Raw genomic sequence first — 18,407 nt, 5'->3', positions numbered from 1 at the left:
TTTTTTTTTTCTTTTTTAGATTGAAGAAGTTAAGGTGGCCTCACACTACAGGAGTTTTAATATCCTCTTTTCTCTAATCTCAAACACAGAGGAAGCATGATCTCACATGATTTCATGAAGAAAGTGATCTTACATGATTTCATGAGGGACACGATCAGATGGTGAAGCAAACAATGGAGATGGACGTAGCAGAATAAGTTGCTGTAGTAATGTTAATGCTTCGCAGTTAGAAAAAAGTCTGGATGAGACACGGTCAACACAGGTCACCTACTCTTCAGTGAGAACTGGAGGTGAGGTTTTAGTCAACAGTGGTATGGAAGCTCACAAAGGCTAAAATGTTTACTGTTGCTTGGCAACACTCTCTTACACTTCCATACTGATGTAATCATTTTCTGTTTTGGTGAGAGTTGCCGAGTTTTGGAGATATTGGTCACAGAGATGTCTGCCGTCTCACAAACGTTATGCAACAAAAACTGTTTTCTTTCTGTGGTAGAATCTACTGGAACTACTTTCTTTCTTTCTCTAGTTTCTACATGAAACTGTTCACTTTTCATCTTCAGTAACCAGGATGATTTCTGAAAAGAGACACCGGTGTCCAATTTTCAAATTGATTTTTTTTTTTGGCACTTTGCGCAACACAAGTCGAGTGCCATTTAGTCCCACTATATTGGAGAGAAGGCAGACATCTCTACAGCTGATATTTTCAAAACTGGGCAACTCACATCAAAAACATCCAGATGGATAAACAGCACTGCAGGTCAGTGGAACTGGGTGAACTGTCTCTTTAACATCAACATCCAAACAACAGATAATGATCTGTTTTGAGGAACTACCTCTTCACCTTCTGCTCCAAATATTTGATTTTCATTTTGCCGATCTGCTCTCTGCAAAAATTCCTGGACGCTGTCACTGCACTGTCCAAAGTAGATGAGAAAAATACAACAGAGGCTGCAGGCTGGCTGTTCGTGTGGGAAGCACCTGATCTGACATGCAGCAGAGCTTTCTCAGAGCAGAACAAACATTTTAAACGTCAATATCACAGTCGATCAGTTTAATTTAATTGTAAGAAGTCAAAGTCGTGATCAAGATTAATATTCCTTTGCACGTGATTTATGTTCCTGGCTAATAACAATGTTATCAGATGTGATTTGTAGTTTCTGGTGTGAAAGTTTGGTAAAAATAATGTTACCAAAGCTTTAAAATGCTATTTAAACATCAACTTTCACAACAAATAAAACACAAAAGTATATTTATTCTCCCATGCCCACTCTATGAGTGCAATTTTTACCTGTAGCACAGTGGATATTCCTCCCCCTCAGGCAGAGGAGGCAGCTCTGGAGGTGTGATAAAGACTGTGTGCTCACTGCGCTGGGATTCATCAATCTCTATCAGCCTGGCCTCCTCCGGCCTGTCACTGTCCACCTGCACAACAGAACACACAAACACAGACAGAGATGTTTAGGTGGTGGTACCGTGACCCCTCATCTATCACAGCTGATGGAAATAAGGAGACTCCCATTAGACAGGCGAGAACTTCCACACAGATCTCGACTTTATGCCCTGTAATAAACATGTCAGTGTTTGCATAGGAGGGTTTTGGCCTGACAAAGGCTGAGTCACCTTTGAAAAACATTTTTTTCTTTTTTTTCACTGAGGCATAATTTCCAAACAGCTTTGTAGCTGCCACCCTGATAGCAGGATTTCTACAGAATGAGTGTCTGCGGGAGCTGAGGGAGGATGACAGCAGGTGACCTAGATTTCCCGAGTGAGCACGCTTCCCTTTTTCTTTCTTTTCTCTCATTTTTTTATGACACTACCTCTCTGCAGCCGCCCTCTGTCACCACACACGCAGAAACTACAGTTCTCCATCTTCCTCCACCTGATTCCTACTGTGCAATTTTTATTTAATGTCAAGTTGAATTATAAAAATTATATATATCACAGTTTAAGTTCCAGATTGTGCAATAACATGTCCCTATTATCCATCACTGTCAAATATAAATCTAAGCAGGGAGCATATTCGTGTACATAGACATGCACTGTATATAAAACATCCACTGTACATACAAAAATAAACATATTACCCATATCAGCATCTCTATGTGTGTCAGCCGCTCCATTTAAGTGTCTGTTAAATTCTGTGCCATTAGTTTATAGAACACAACAAAAATGTTCATTTACTCAAACACATACCTATAAATAGTAAAACCAGAAAAACTGATCATTTGCAGTGGTCTTTTATCTTTTTCCCAGAGCTGTGTGATGTAAACATTGTATGTGGGTTATGTATGTTATTTACAGCATATTTGCATCAATGTTTTATAGAAATTATCTTCCTGATCATTTGCTCTTGGGCCTGTATAAAAGTACACGGAGAGCTGCAAGAAACTTAGGTGAAATTTTTGTGTACACACACTTTACCAATGAAGTTGAGTCTGATTTCTTATAGGAAATGCAAATGTTACAAAATAGGTGTTCCTAAGACAGCTGGTTAAAATAGTAGTCTAATGATTAAGTGTTGCACTTAAATAAAGATGGGGAACTTGTAAGAGAAAGCTTTAAACAAGAGTTGTCAAAAACTGATGCAGCAGAGACTAAAATATCCTAACATGTAGTTCCTGGTATGGATCAAGCTCCTAAAAAAAAGGATCCTGCACCTATAATGCATCTCCATAAATGTGGTGACACCTGCGAGCTCGTTCATGCAGTCAACTCGAGCTGCATCCGCCAATCACACGTGACATGCCTCACTCTCTGTAGCACATACCAAACGCACCGTTCTAATTTGGCGGTCTATTTAAACTGCCAAACCTCCCATCTCTCCCTCTACCTGCCAGTGTATTGCTGCCCTGCACTGGTGTCACTGCTGGCTCTTTTAAACCCACCACCACCCCAGCATCCACCTGCAGGCTCCGACAGGGGGGTTCAGGAATTTGCTCATCACTCCTCTTATCTCTCTTATATCTCTATGTAACTTAACCTGGGGGGAGTGATGAGGTCAGAGCCTAGACGCCAAACTCAAATTATGTTCTGCTGCTGAATAAACACTCTAAAACATGAGTTGTCTGACTGAACTGTGTTTTTGTTACGCCTTCAACAGGTGGGATTTGAAAATCCATTAAATAAAGTGGCAGACATTATTATTCAAGTTTGATGACATCGTGAAGTAGTCATGATCATGGGAGTTATCTTCATTGTTCAACAACCACTGATGCAGATTAAAATATATATATATATATATATATATATATATATATATATATATATACACATATATATATATATACACATATATATATATATACACATATATATATATATATATATATATATATATATATATATATATATATATATATATACACATATACATATATATACATATATATATATATATATATATATATATATATATATATATATATATACATATACATATACATATGTATATATATATATATATATATATATATATATATATATATATATATATATATATATATATATATATACATATACATATACATATATATATATATATATATATATATATATATATATATATACATATACATATACATATATATATGTATATGTATATATATATATATACATATACATATATATATATATATATATATATATATATACATATCGGACATGACGCAGGCAGAAATCATGTGCATGGACGAGGTAATGTATTAAAGTTTTACTCGCTTTAGGTTTGGTCACGTTCGCCAGCTTCCTTCCTCACTCTGATCTGTCTAGTGTCTAGTAGGAAACTCATCCTTGTCTTGAATAAATTGTGATTTCTCTGAATTTGAGCATTGTTCAAAGCATTTGGGACAATCTAAGTACAAAACTCAATAAAACACATCTAAAGTGGAAATGTTACATATTACCGTTTTAAGGATTAACTGAAATTAGGTTCAGACTCCTGCTGTGGTCTGTATGTGTGTCTGCACATGTGAGAAAATAACTGACAGTGAATTTGAAATAATTAAATAAATAAATAATCTGAATCTGATACAGAAAGAGGCATCTCTGTGCCTCATTGTGAAGCTTTGTGTGTATTTATGCTTGATGCAGTGTCTCCAGAGCAAAGGTACACAGGCCAAAAGTTATATCATAGAGCCTCTTGCGTTGAGCGTTTCCTCCCGAGGACGTAATTAGGACTGTTCGCACCTTCTGAAAGAGCAACAGCCAACAGGGAAACTCAGCCAACAGGAATAACACTCAGTTAGTCAGTCAGACTTTGTTTATAGTGCTGGCCCCTAAACTTTGCAGCAGTCCAGCCAAAAAGAAGAGCAGAAATGTCAGAAACTGTGAGAGTCTGAACAGCACAGAGGGTCAAAGTCAAAGCACGGATCAATAGGTCACTTCTCAAGTCAAAATGTGTCAACTCCGTAAATCTGAATCTGCTCCTCTGGGAGGGGAGTCTGTGTGTGAGCAGCAAGTTTATTCTGCTGCAGATATCCGTTACTGTGTGAACAATTAAACACATATTTATATATGGAGAATTAATTATCTGGTGGTCATGTACTGTGTGCATTCATCACCCCCATATATTCTGTGGATTTTAAAAAGTTACTTTTTTGCACGTTATGTCTGTATGTATTTTTTTGCAATGAAATTGCTAGAGCAAGTTAAAATTACAAAACAGAAGTAACCTTACAAAATGCTCAGGGTTAAAAACCAAATATGTCTCATTTGTAAATGAATAAATTCACCTCGGGGGCATTCCACAAAGAAGCAGAATCTTTATGGAGCTCAAGCAACAGCAAATACAAAACTAGAAAATGTAACCGTGGACAGAGAATTGATAAATGTCATTTACCATGACAAACTTTGTGTTTTGAATCCCAAATTGCTCCTGAAGGCATAACCTTCGGCATGTGAATGTGTGTGAATGAGAAAGGTTCATAACAGAGACACCTCGCACAGCAGCCTCTGCAATTAGTGTGTGAATGTGTGTGTGAATGCATCAATGTGGCATGCAGTGTAAAAGCACTTTGAGTAGTTGGAAAACTAGAAAGGTGCTACAAAGGCAGGAACCTTTAACATCCTTTTCAGCACCCATGACAAAATAAAAAAGAAGTACAAACAAATAGCGTTTATTGACACGTTTAATGTTTGCCCAGGAAACTGCTATGATTGGTGGAACTCGCGGGAAGCTACGATGATTGGACAAAATTGCAAGAATTCATGGGGATCTGTTGAATTTGCATTAATTGTTCCCATTGCAACATAGCAGGGAGGGACTATGTAATGTTCTTTAGGTTTAAATTCACATTCTACAGTAGTATAGAATCTATAAAGGCTCCTGTGTGGGTTAGATTTCTTGCTTTCAGTCCTGTGTGTTTGATACGCAGCAGGTAGGAGTCTGCAATCAACTCAGCAGAAGCACTGAATTACTGTAAAGCCGAGTTTCTACCAGCCTGTCTCCAACTATAACCCCTTATCCAGAAGGTAACAGGTTGTGGCTGTTCAATGTTGGAGAAAAGTGCTTGAGTTTTATTAAAAAGCTGCCAGAAAAAGGAAAAAAAAAATGTAGGTGGCAAAATGAAATGCAGTGAGCACAATGTGCGACACCTTTCATTTTCATCGCTGACATTTGGAGTTAGTGCACATATTTTATTACAGCCCTGTTGGAGGAGCTGACAGATAAAACTTTCAGTATTCCGAGTGAATCTTGAAGCAGGAGGACTGAGATTTACAGCGGACGTAAAAAAAATGAAGGGTCACGGAGGGAAGCATCATAAATTGGGAAGTGCTTAATGACAAGCTTTGGCACTACAAGCAATGATTTTATTCATGGAGGATGGAAGGGAAGTGAGGCACTTGCTAAAAGTTCATAATTTAGTCTAGTTAGTCTGAGATGATTAAAGTTTGATAATAACCTCAGTCAAAGCAGTAAAGTGTTGGAGAATGAAGTGTCTGTTCTTTGGTTGAGTCTAAAGTCTTTCTGGCTAAGAAAACTTTCATTATCTCTCTTATGTCTAATGTTTAATACAGCACATCAAAAGATAAAACTGTGTGTGATGTGACGTTTCTCTGAGCACAGATTAAACCACAATACTAGATGTCCATTAGCTCAGATGTCTGGAAAGAGATCAGAGTAGTACCACTGCTCTGTAGCGCTGGAAGGAGCCAGTTGATTCAGGGAACTGATCAGCATGCCTCCTGGATGTATCCCGGGGGGAGATATTCAGGACATGTCCACCTGGCAAGAGACCCCAGGGGCAGATCCAGAACACATCAGAGGGACCACATATCCCACGTTCTCAGGGAACTAGCAGGAAGTGCTTCACGAAAAGGACATCTGGCCGGAGTCTAATGAATTGTTGGCTTGATGCTGGAAAAATATCTTGAGAACTCGAGAACTATTGGAGAAAAAATCTCAGTCAAGTCAGGTCAAATTATTGTTCACAGGAAACTGTTAGAGCTCCAGGAGGCAACAACTGAAGTGTGTCAGTGTCTCCCACACACAGACTTTCCTTGGGAGGGCCACCAAAGTAAATTAACAGCTGCCCAAGCATATCTGACGACCCATTTAGCATTTTTGTTTTTATTTTTTTTGTCTGTGAAGAGAACGATGCCATCCACAACTGATTAACCACACATGCACATACATACTTTGCAGAGAAACAATTTATGCCGTCATTCTGAATAAACTTGTACAAGCACCAGACTGGTGCCAATGTCATTTGGTGATATGTTGGTTTTGATCATTTCAACAGGATATGTCATTAACAACAATCCTCCTCTGAACTACTACTACTACTCTACACATTATCTTTCTGCTACAGGAGCAAAAACAATTTGCCAGTTTTTTTTTTCTTTAAACAATCACAATCATTTTGGGCGGCACAACGCACAGGAGGAAGTGGCAGTGCTGCTGCTAAATCGTGTCTGGCTGAATTCCTGAAAAAGAAAAGGTAAAAGCTACTAGCTTGTTTACATTAGTGACCAAATGCTGCCTTGCCATTTTCAGCGTGCAGGCTGCTAGACTGGAGGTTGTTGTGGTTTCCCATAGCAACAGCCGCAGTTCGTGGATATGGCGTATGCCGTCTGAAACAGCTACCCAATGGCAGGCTTTACTCACAGTCTACATCTGATGAGTCAGACCGGGATCGCCATGGCATCAGACATAATGAGCCAGAAGCTCCATGTGGCGCTGGGCTGTGTTTTGAACAAACGCCATAACAGTTGCATGATTTTCTGCAGAATATTCGACCACTGAATCAGGCTTTTATCATCTGAAGGGACATTAACACGCATCTGCATTCGTAGAACAGCAAATAGGAACGCACCTCTCTCTGAAATCACCTCTTATTGGCCAAAGTCTCACATCACAGGCTACAATTTCAAAACATGAAAACAGACTCAAGAGGAGCAACACAAGTCTTGTTTTCTCTCAGACCACATGAATGAGGTTTTTATTTTATTTTTTTTAGCAGAGATGTTGATCTCTGTTTATTCTCCTAGACTACAAATGAAAATTAGCTTATAGCTAACAGTTATAGAGTACAGGTAAGATGCAGTGTATTGTCCCTGTCAAATAACAAATACAATAACAAATACTTACAATAAACTGAAAGGTCATTGTGGATTTTTTACTCAGTGATGCAAAAAAAACTGTCTTCCACAGCTTTAAATGAGGGTAATCTTACCATCTTTGTTAAGATGTGAGTGTAATTTCTTTCTACAGTTTAGTTTGAGTTGAAATGATTTTATTGATGATGATCATGTAGGTATTTATAGTGATGGTTGTTGGTGGTGTGATGTCGCCTACTCACCTAGCTTGCTGCCTATCTATTATCTTTACAAGGACAGCAATGAAAATAAGACTAGTAATGTCAAATAAACTAAACTATCTAGTAATTCCAACATTAGTATTTGGGACTATTTTGAGAACAGAGAATTCTACAACACCCTGATACTCACACACATAATTTAATTTATACCTGTGGATGTTTGAGCAGGGAGCTTTTGTTCTTTGTTTTTTTTTTTTAAATGTGAGACAACCTGCTTTGCTCCACAGAGACTGGAGGCAGCTGTGATGATGAAGAGGCAATCTGTCTGACAACGAGCTTCTGCAGTGCAGACATCAGAAAAAAAAAACACAGGCAGGTGAGACGAGAACATCTTGTCTGAGTCTCTCGAAGAACATTCAGTTCAACTGAATCAGACTGGGAGCTTTCCAGGAGGCTGAGCAACTGAGAGACACCCGGAGTCGGCTGAATAACTGCAGATCAACTTGTAACGGTAAATTAATACAGAAACAACTGAGATTTCATGTAAACCTATAAGTCATCTGCACTCCTCTCTAATATGTTCAGCCAAAACAGCTGCTGACTGCATGTTTTAATGAAGAGAACAAAATCAACCAACCGTCACCTCAACCTCAACCTCTACCCAACTGGGCAAGTGGTAAAAAAGACTTCACCTTTTATAATCGATTAATCATTAAAGTATTTTTTATGCTAAATAGCAGAAAACGGTTTATTTTACACAGCATCCAAACTTTTTGGGAGTCTGAGTTGTACCTGCAGAATCCTACAGTTGTTTATATTCACTTATGCCCTTCATTGTTTGTATTTTTGTAGCTTGTAATTGTTGTAATTACATTTCATTTGTATGATTACTTTGTCTTTTGTTTTGTTCCACTTCTGGATTTAATTAGTTCTGTTGCTGAAATGAACTACTCTCCTCAGGGATCAATACATTTTAACCTTATCTTTCTCTGTGTGATTGCTGTGTATGTGCCTTTGTGTGTGCTAAGGTGTGACGTCTGTGTGTGGGCCGAGTGGTGCAGCGTGCTTTCTCTCCCAGAGAGTAGATAATGTAATCCAGCCACAGTGCAGATAGACAGCCTGAGGATTTAATCGCCCGTAGAGCTGACACACACTGACACACACAGACACACACACACACAGACACACACACACACACACACACACACACACACACACACGCGCGCGCGCGCACAGACAGGGAGCACGATGAGACCCGGGCCCCGCTGCAGGCCTGGGAACACGGGGAGGGGAAGCTGAGGATGTTGGCCTCTGGGTTCACTTCCACTATGTCTCAATTACAGCCAGAACACACACACATACACGAGTAATCCAAGGACGGCCAAGTCTATTTCAGAGTCTGTTACAAATGTCACCTGCAAAAACCAGTGACCCACAGACGTGAGCGGGAAGCCGAAACACTGCCTGGACTTTAAGACGGCAAATGCACAAAATTTAACCTTCAACATACAAACACAGGCTGATGGAGAAACACATCCCTGCGAGCGCTGAGGGTCAAACTACTCAAAATGCTCCCAGCGGAGCGCAGAAGACACTCTGACAGCCTCTCCAAGGCTCTTCATGGTGTCACACTGAAGAATATGAACCCAGGGGATGTAAAAACGTTAGTGCTTCTGAAATCACTGAAGCACTAAAAGCCCTCATTCCCCCGAGTCATGAAAAATTTAGGGCAGAAATCTTTGCAGAAAAATGTGCACATGGATTTTCTATGCAACTGCACTTTCACTATCAAGACAAATTGCTGCTGCAGCAAATCTGAGGTGAACAATGAATATTCCAATATTCATTAAAAATAGAAGGATTTTAGAAAGGTGATAGAAATCAGGTCATTACGAACTAATTTATATTACATACTGATGAGGGTTTGTGCAGCTTTTTAAGAGTAAAAGTCAAGAACATTTCAAGTACTTTCAAGGCATCATTCTGTGTGTATTTTAACCTTTTTCTTAATTCAAATTTAATATATACTTATATTTTGCTCTCTTTGTGTTTTTTAATTAAAGTTATTTATGATTATTAAAAATACCAGTGAAAGTTTTTACCATTTCAGTCGCCTGATATCAAATTGGACAATAAAGTTTACTGTTAAACTGTAAAATATCCTGTCTCCTTTATGTATGTTTGTCACAAGTGTTAACCGGTTTTGAGGGATCGATATGAAAAATGTGTGTTCAGTTATATATTCTACATTCTGTATATTATACCCTTTATAAAGAATATCAGCTGGCATCAACTTCAGCCCTAAAAATCCACTGTCAAGTCAATCAAGCATTTCCCAAGAAGTATATTCATTTCAATCATTTTCTAACATTAAAAATGATCCAAATGAAGCATTTTCCTAACTTTCAAGACTTTATATGAACCCTGTGATGAAGGGGAAAATCACATGAAAGCTGCAGTGGTGGAGGTTTGTCTAAAGAAATACTATTTGCTTCTGGCAGTCTAGGCGACAAATATTGTTTCCTGTATCTTGATCTTAAGTAATTCTGTCGTTTGCTGGGACCATGCACAAATCCCCCATCTCAAAACTAAACGTATCAAGGAGAACAAGTAAGAATCAAGACCAAATAACAACAGACTTACCTTGCCTCCTTTGTCTGCACTCCGCTCTGAATTATAGAGCTGCTTGCAAACAGAGGTAGAAAAGGGAAAGAGAAAGAAAAACTCAAGAAATTGGAAGCGGAAAGGAGAGAAGCAAGGTTGGTAAAAGACCGTGAAGAAATACAGGAAAGTGTAAATCACTAACAGGGTTTCTTCAGGTTTCAACAAGTGAAAGACTTTTTAAGACCTTTTGAAGACCTTTGTGAATGAATTAGGACCAATTTCATGTCCATACTGGCAGAAAAAAAATAATAAAGTTTGAAGGTTTTAGCAATGTCAGGTTCAGGGAACATGGTTTGAAACAGCTCACCTACATCTTTCATTGTGTTTATGTGACTAATGTTTGGTTATCATGCACCAAGTCCAGAGAACCTGCATTTAATGTTGATGTAGATCCAAATGACATCATGAGGTTGTTTACCAGAGTAAACGTTGTGAGTAGTGTGAGGGTTAGACTTTGGTGATGCTCCCAAATGTAAATAGAGAACAATCCTGGATGATAATATGGATTTTCTGGTGTTTTTTAAGGGAGCTTTATATTTTTCTGACTTCACATATGACTCTAATGAGACTGAAATTAATGTAACTTTAAATTCATGATGACTTTTTAAGACCTGTCAAAATAACAATTAAGACTTTTCCACTCTCTAGACCCCACAGAGTGTCTGTTCTACATTTCACTGTAGCACCAGGGAGCGATCATCATTTTAAAATCATCCTCAGTGTATTAAAACACAGGAAACACTTATGGAGCTTTGTGCTGTAGATACTTTAAGTTGTCATCAATAAATGGAACCAGAAACATGCATTGTAATGTTGAGATCTGTGGCATTTTTTGCTGTTAGTTAACAGTTTCACTATCGGAGACGGACGCTGTTTCTGTGGAGTTTCATCACAACTTTTCCACTCATAAATTCCAAGAATACTGCCTACAACACCTTTGTGCAAAACGACAAAGACGTTGTGAGTTTCTTTGTTTGAAATCACATCACATAATCACCACAGGTAAACAGCAGGACCTACTCGGCTCTCACTGCTGGAAATGGAGGCTGTTTTTCAGTGGGGAGTGTGATGAAGAGTCAAGTTTTCCAAATATAAGTTCAGCGATTTTTCTCATATGATTTGCAAAAAACACAGCCTACTGCCACATTACTGTTGCCACATATCTGGTATCAAATTAAGGAGTTAACTGTGTTTTTAAAAATGAAAACACCTGATTGTTGGTTTCTTTCTGATTGTGAGATAGCGGTTTGTTTGTATTGGGTAGGAAAATGCTAATTTAAGTGAGGATTCTCAGTGAACTGCAGCAACATTCTAGAGTTCTACTGTGATCTAAAGGGTTGCATAAACCTTGTAATAGTACTATAAGAGAAGGACAAACAGGTGAGAAACACAGAACCACTCCAAACAAAGGAAGACTGGGATGAGCATGAAACATACTATACAGTATGTTTTATACGATTAAATACCACACTTACTTTGTCCACACAGTCATCAAAGAAGGCCAGGCTGGCGTCTTTGTCGCTGACAAAGGAGCATTCCTCAATAAAGCGGATGAACATCTGCGTTTTGGTCATCAGTGAGTAGAACTTCTGGTGTGAGCGGTCGCGGCTCTTCAAGAAACCTGAGGACATAAATATTCTGGTTAGCTTTTACAAATGACAGAAATCTTACCTTGCAGAGATTTATTTTCTTGACTAATGCAGGAGATGACTCACAGATAATTTAAGATACAGCAGCAGTTTTCATTACAAAGCTCAACTCATTTCATCTGCCGAAATGAGGTAAGCATTCACAAGAGCAATTTACAGACTTCTACGTGACTCTGTGGTTGAGAAATCCATTATCTCACAGAAGGCTCTATGTATATATACACAACTTCCATTTATCTTGGTTTGGATAATGCAAGCCAACACAATGTTATTAGTATAATGGCCAATTTGGGTAGTACAACAACGTGGTAAATCGCTTCCTTAATAGATGCTGAAAGCAACTTAACTGACTAATAAGGCACTGCTGCTGTGAGGCTGACAGCGAGATGGATGACCTCTGGCTCACAGCACAGAGGTGGAGGCCAAACACTTCCTACAGCTGATACAACCTGGATCATCAATGATTCTCACCAAAACTGCCTTCAGTAGCTTAACTACACAGTTTTTAATGTCTTTTTAAGTACTGCGGAGTCCAGGAGAGTCTAAAAAGGCCTCTGGACACTCTTGCTGGTTTAAAGGAGCAATGTGTAACAGTTGCACATCCATAAATTAGTTCTGCAGTCCAAACAATGAGTTGGAGCCGCAGACTGTATATTAAACAGACTGATATCTATTTAATATACAATCTGCTTGAAGAAAGGTGTTTCCTCTGTCCTCTCATCACAAGTGATGCTCATGCAAGCTGCAGGAAAACTGCAGGAGCATAAAACAAGCACAACATTTTAATTTGACAACAACAAGCAAAGACAAGTTCTTCACTGTAAGTTGATCAGCTGTTTGTCACTGTCAGATGTCTGTCAATGGAAAGTTCAGTCTGTTATCCTGAAAAACTAAAGCCCACTGCTCTGAAAATACACACTGGACTGGAAGTAGCTGCCTGTGTCACTGCCTGCCTTGGTGCTCATTTTAAATGTTATAAACATTTTCTCCGTCTAAAAGATTATTGATGATTTCTGACGACACATAAACAGCAAACACTCACCATTAATTTAAACTTTAATAACAAAAAACAGGCAGACAGTAACAGAATTTAGGAGCATTTCAACTTGTCATATTTCTGTTATCTCTGCTGACATGTCATGGTTCATCTGCGCTTTATCAGGCTGATGAAGGTCTAACACCGAAACGCTGCAAATAAGTGGTATATTGCAAGTTAGACAGACAGTGTGCAGGAGTCCTTTTGCAACTCTTCGGTCTACTCACCTCTCTCCTACATATCTGTCTCATCTAATAGATGTGCAAAGTGTTCCTTTGTTCGTGATTTATTACATGAAAATATATTATATTTCTCCCTTAATGATTAGTTTAATTTAATTAATAAAACACTGATCTAATACATTTCCTCTACATTCACTTGCAAAGGTGGAAATTGATTTTTGCTTTTCTTTGTGTCATATCACTGTAAGGTGAATGCACGTAGCCTCTGGTCTGGTCATTAGCTCCTTTCACGCGGCCTGTTCAAGGCGGGAATGTTGTGCCATTATTCCACCTTGTCGTTCTGTATAAAGGTTTAAACACGCGACGGGGGAGACCCTCTGTTCTGCCTCTGAGCCGGCAGAGAAAGGACTAACGCAGCTGAACTGAGGTCTGTGTAAAAAAAAAGTTAGACGGTAAGATAGGATAGAATGCTCCTGTGTTACACGCTTGTGATTGTGTTCTTTAAACTGTGTTTTCTAAAAGCGACCGTGTGCTCGGTGTGTGTGTGGAAATTTAAACATCTACAGTTCAGTGACAAGGTATAAAACATCAACACCAGAGCCCAGAAACATATCAAAGGTGCTCATTTTATTTTGCTGCCTTTGTGAAGCAGTTTTGAAAAGTTCTCTATAAATAAAGATTATTATTATTATTATTTTTATTGTTATATGTTCAGTTATCGTCTGTCTTCAGGGTTGATTTTCTGAGGAAAAGGAAATGCAGATGTAATATGTCACAAATGCTCTACTGAGAGCACTATAATCATATAATTTAGGGAAACTGTGATTTTAGAGGGCAGCAGGGAAACATAAAAAAGTCCATTCAGGCACATTAAGATTTTGTATAATTTTTTGTTGTTATGGGTTGTCGGGTCCAAAAGCGGTCAGGAGTTCATTCACATGATGAACGAGTTGTTACATCTTTTCTCACGTCATTATGTAACGTGCTGCAGCCATCCCCGTCTGCTATATCATATAACTCACTCTGGACACGACCTTGGCTCCATCTATCCCTCGGCGGAGCAGCCATGATTTCATCCTAACTCATTTCAACTGTGATGTGAACCAGCTTTTATGGGCTCCGATCCAGAGGCCACACTCGGGCCTCTGGAGCATTTAGCAGCTGTGCCGCTAGCTGACTAACCTTCAGTCTGCAAACAGCCTTGAACCTCCGACCCCGACGTCTCCTCAAACCCCACAGCCTCCCTACCCAAACAGTCTCTGTGTGTATTTACTCTGAGGTGGAGATGGATACTTATGAGAGCTCATGTATTAAACAACGCCATCTGTTTTTGAGGCTGACCAGCTGTAGAGAGGAAGGTGCTACAGATGACGCAGTATTAGTTTATATATTCATAGACTCATTAGTGCTAATCATGCTCTGTAACTGTACAACTGTGACTCAAACTGGCTTCACAGGCTTCACTGAAGTCTGACTAATGATGAAAAACTAGAACAAACTAAACTTTTCTGGATGACAGACAAGAGCTGAACGATTTTTTTAAAAAGTATCTTATTGCGATTATTTTGACTGATATTACAATTGCGATAGTAGAAGGAATGATGATTTTTACACAGTTGTTCTCATTTTCAGTGAAAAACGTTAAAATTATGAAAAAAAAGATGTTTTCTTAAGTCTGCAGAATATAACGTAGACGAGGACGTCTCTGCAGCACAAAAACATGACACAAATATTGCATCTTCTCTATAGCTGCAACAATTATCTAATTATTAATTGATTATGAAATTAATCACCAACTACTTTGATAATCGATTAATCAGGTTGAGCAATTTTTAAAGAAAAAAAAGTCAAAATTCTATGATTCCAGCTTCTTCAATAACAGTATTTTTCACCTTTTACTGACATTTTATAGACCAAACAGCAATTCATTAATCGAAAAAATAATCGACCGATTGATCAATTGTGAAAATGATCGTTATTTGGAGTCTTAATTTCTATCGTGATTGGATTTCATTAAAATTTCGATTGATTATTCGGCCTCCTGATCTGCCCATAAAAGCCTCATGTTTATGGTCAGTCACATAATTCTCAGTCTTAGCACTGTTTGTTTTCGCTCTTTTAGGGTTTGTTTGTTTAAATCTGTCCCTCAATAGAAGATTTAAACAAATATCAGCCTGTCTCTTGGTCCACATGACCTTGACTGAGACGTGATCTGAGGAACTGACAACACATGAGGTGTCGCCTCGAGGTGTTTTCCAGATGCTTGTAAAAAAAAGTCTGGGAGCTGAGAGGAATGACATTGGGGAAATTTCTCAAAGAGCTCGAGCTGGGTTGAAAGTCATGCTGTCTTAGGTCTGTGGAGCTATTCGGGGGAATACAGCATATACTGAGCCCTTTATTCCACTAATAATAAGAAAAAGAATTCATCAGAGTAAAAAAAAAATGTCTAGTTTATATCTGTGCAGGTGTAAAAATCTGTGATAATTTCTCTCCAAAAGAAATCTCATTCCATTTGGCTTCAATGACCTTGGAAATAATACTCTGACAAAATAATCTTAACTTCAGATCCATTTACCAGCTTTTTTACACCAATTTAATAACCTGCCCATCAAAAGAACTCCTGTCAAAACATGCCAAGGCTCCTTCTGATTATATTTTGCCTAAAAGACTACATACAGAAGTTTCTATGAGCTTCTAAATCGTGGTGGATGATTTGCTCACCCTCTAAAACTGCAGTAATTATGTGCCTTCTAGTGTTTACCCACTAGAAAGCACAGTAAACCAATAATTCTACCAAACGTTCAGTCAGGAGTCTTTCTCAGGAGTTAGTGGTGAACTATCTGCTCTTGCACAGGACAGAGCCCTTTTCTCAGATGACTGGTATTAAGGCAGTAAAGCTTAAACCATCTGTGATCAGTAAACATTTTGATGGAAGTTGTCATTTGGGGAGAAAAAATTGGCTCGCGGCTCTGTCAGCAGTGAACAGCTTTGTGTGTTTTCATGTGAGAAGTTTGACGACGCTGCTGAAGAAAAGGACAGCTGGGTTCATCCGTTCACCCCGTTTCCTCTGTGACTCTGATCAACTGTCTGGCAGCAGCAGAACGTAGCACATGAAAGTACATTTACTCAAGTATACTGTAGTAATTTAGTACAAATTTGAGTTCTTTTGCTTTACTTGAGTATTTCCATTTTATGCAACTTTATACTTCTGCTCCAACACCTCAGAGGAAAATATTGTTCTTTTAACTCCACTACGTTTGTCTGACAGCTTTAGTTTGTGTGTACAATTTTTCATTAATAACCATGTGTCTCTTTGAACATGTATATTTGTGATTAACTGAAGGATTATGTGTTCCTTTAAGGGTTGAGAAAATTCTCCTATTTTCTAAGATAAAATGAAGAAGTCCAGAGCACTCAAACAAAAGTTCAAACAAGTAGAATGAAGGCGTTCTTTGTTAGAGAATACAAAAGTTCTGGAAAGAAGAAAGGTTCAAGGTAGTCTCCTGGCAAAATCTGAAAAAAGCCTTTATTGAAATGGCTATTTCATGTGGTTATGATTATTAAATATCCATCTGAATAAAGGCTCTCTAGCCTTCTGCCAGAAAAGAGCCCTAGACCTTTCTTCTTTTTTGTACTACTTAAAAAGTTTCTTTGATGAGTTGGAAAATGCATCATCACAAAGCTGAAAACAGGGCTGTTTTTCTGAGATCATGAAAAGTTGACTTTTTAGAGATTTGTGGTTCTCACAGGACAGTCACACAACAAACATGTGATAGTCTTAAAGAATATGATGCATTTCTGTAGATTAAACTACCCAGCAGTATATAAAGTCATTAAAGCTCAAACTTGAACAACTACAGCAGTAAAACATTAATGTTGCAGGAACAAATTAATCCAAACACATCCTATAAGATAGAGGGACCACTTTATGGCACAATTAGTACTCTTACTTTTGATATTTTTAGTAAATGTTGCAGATAATACTTCCACATTTTTATTCACGTGGGGTTTTGAATGCAGTATTTTCACAGTGGTATTAGTACTTTTACTTTAGTAAAGGAGTTGAATACTTCAGGTCAGAGTGACTTTACTTCTCATACCTTGCAAGTCAAAAAGCGAGCTGGCGTCTGTGGCCTTCTCAGAGGGTGCCTGTGTGATAGGCCGCAAGAATGACCGGTAACCTTTCAAAATGGCTGCCATGAAGCGCAGGAAGGCTTCCTGGATCTCCAGCTCCAGCGTGTGGAGGCTCTTCCCGCAGCTCAGCTCGGACGTGTCGCTCATGCTCAGCTCCAGCAGCCCATCGGGTCGGTACTGACCTGAACATAGAGGGTGGGGATCAGCAGCTGTTTACATTCATGTCAACAGAAAGGGTGAATCATCACTTCAAACTGAGGCTGCTGCTGAAAATGTTTCATCATTTGCATTTTGATGAAGCCGTTCTGATCAAAGTAAATGCACTGCTTTAAGTATTTAAGTGAGCACTCGTATTGCAAATGAGGATTAGGGTTGAATAATTAGGAGAAATAAACTGAAGCTGAATAACAGTTTCTCCATGAGGTCCATGAGGCTTAAATGTCTCAACTAAAACCTCTGGCAGGCATATCAATATTCAGCAATTCTGGCAGAAACTGGCTAGATTTTCAACTTCACTGAATCAGAAAATTCATTTATTCAATTTATTCAGCTCAATAAGCAGCAGGTTTCATGGTCTCTCGGTGAGTGTGCTCAACGAATAGCGGGGAAAGTTGATAATAATACAATGAGCGCCACAGCGGGCACATGGGTAATTAGGAAATAATGCTATGATGGGATTACTGATGGCTTTCAGTTAGCTGAATGGAGAGCTGAACAGCACAGACTGAATGGAGAACAAACTGTAAAGAATCCTACAGAAGCCGAGAACAGACGTGCTTATAATTAATTTTTTTGTTATCAGGAGATCACAAGTTAATTATTCGTAAGCATAAGAAAAGAGAGCTTTGTTATCGAGATAAGATCAGCAACAAGAATTATCAGGAGAAAACAAAAAGTCCCTTGTTCTTCTTACTTATAATGAGAATCATCAGTGCAGTGCCAGCATGCAGTGATGGCACCTTAACATCTGTAGCAACTGATTTAA

General features: G+C 38.6%; 1 protein-coding gene across 1 annotated transcript in view; it reads right to left on the bottom strand.

The window, feature by feature from the left end:
- The window catches only part of LOC146332559 (C-myc promoter-binding protein-like), a 117,661-nt gene that overhangs the window by 33,080 nt on the left and 66,174 nt on the right, over positions 1-18,407 (bottom strand). Inside the window, exons 12-15 of the mRNA XM_084729882.1 lie at positions 17,389-17,604; positions 11,897-12,042; positions 10,401-10,439; positions 1,289-1,422 (exon numbers count right to left, since the gene is read on the bottom strand). Of these exons, the coding sequence (XP_084586008.1) occupies positions 1,289-1,422; positions 10,401-10,439; positions 11,897-12,042; positions 17,389-17,604 (535 nt within the window). The remainder of the gene's footprint in view (positions 1-1,288; positions 1,423-10,400; positions 10,440-11,896; positions 12,043-17,388; positions 17,605-18,407) is intronic.

This window comes from Lutjanus erythropterus, chromosome 1 (assembly GCF_056507025.1).
Source record: "Lutjanus erythropterus isolate fLutEry1 chromosome 1, fLutEry1.hap2, whole genome shotgun sequence".
Lineage (NCBI taxonomy): Eukaryota > Metazoa > Chordata > Actinopteri > Lutjaniformes > Lutjanidae > Lutjanus > Lutjanus erythropterus.
The sequence above is the reverse complement of the archived record's forward strand: the minus strand, read 5'-3'. Positions and strand labels throughout refer to the sequence as shown.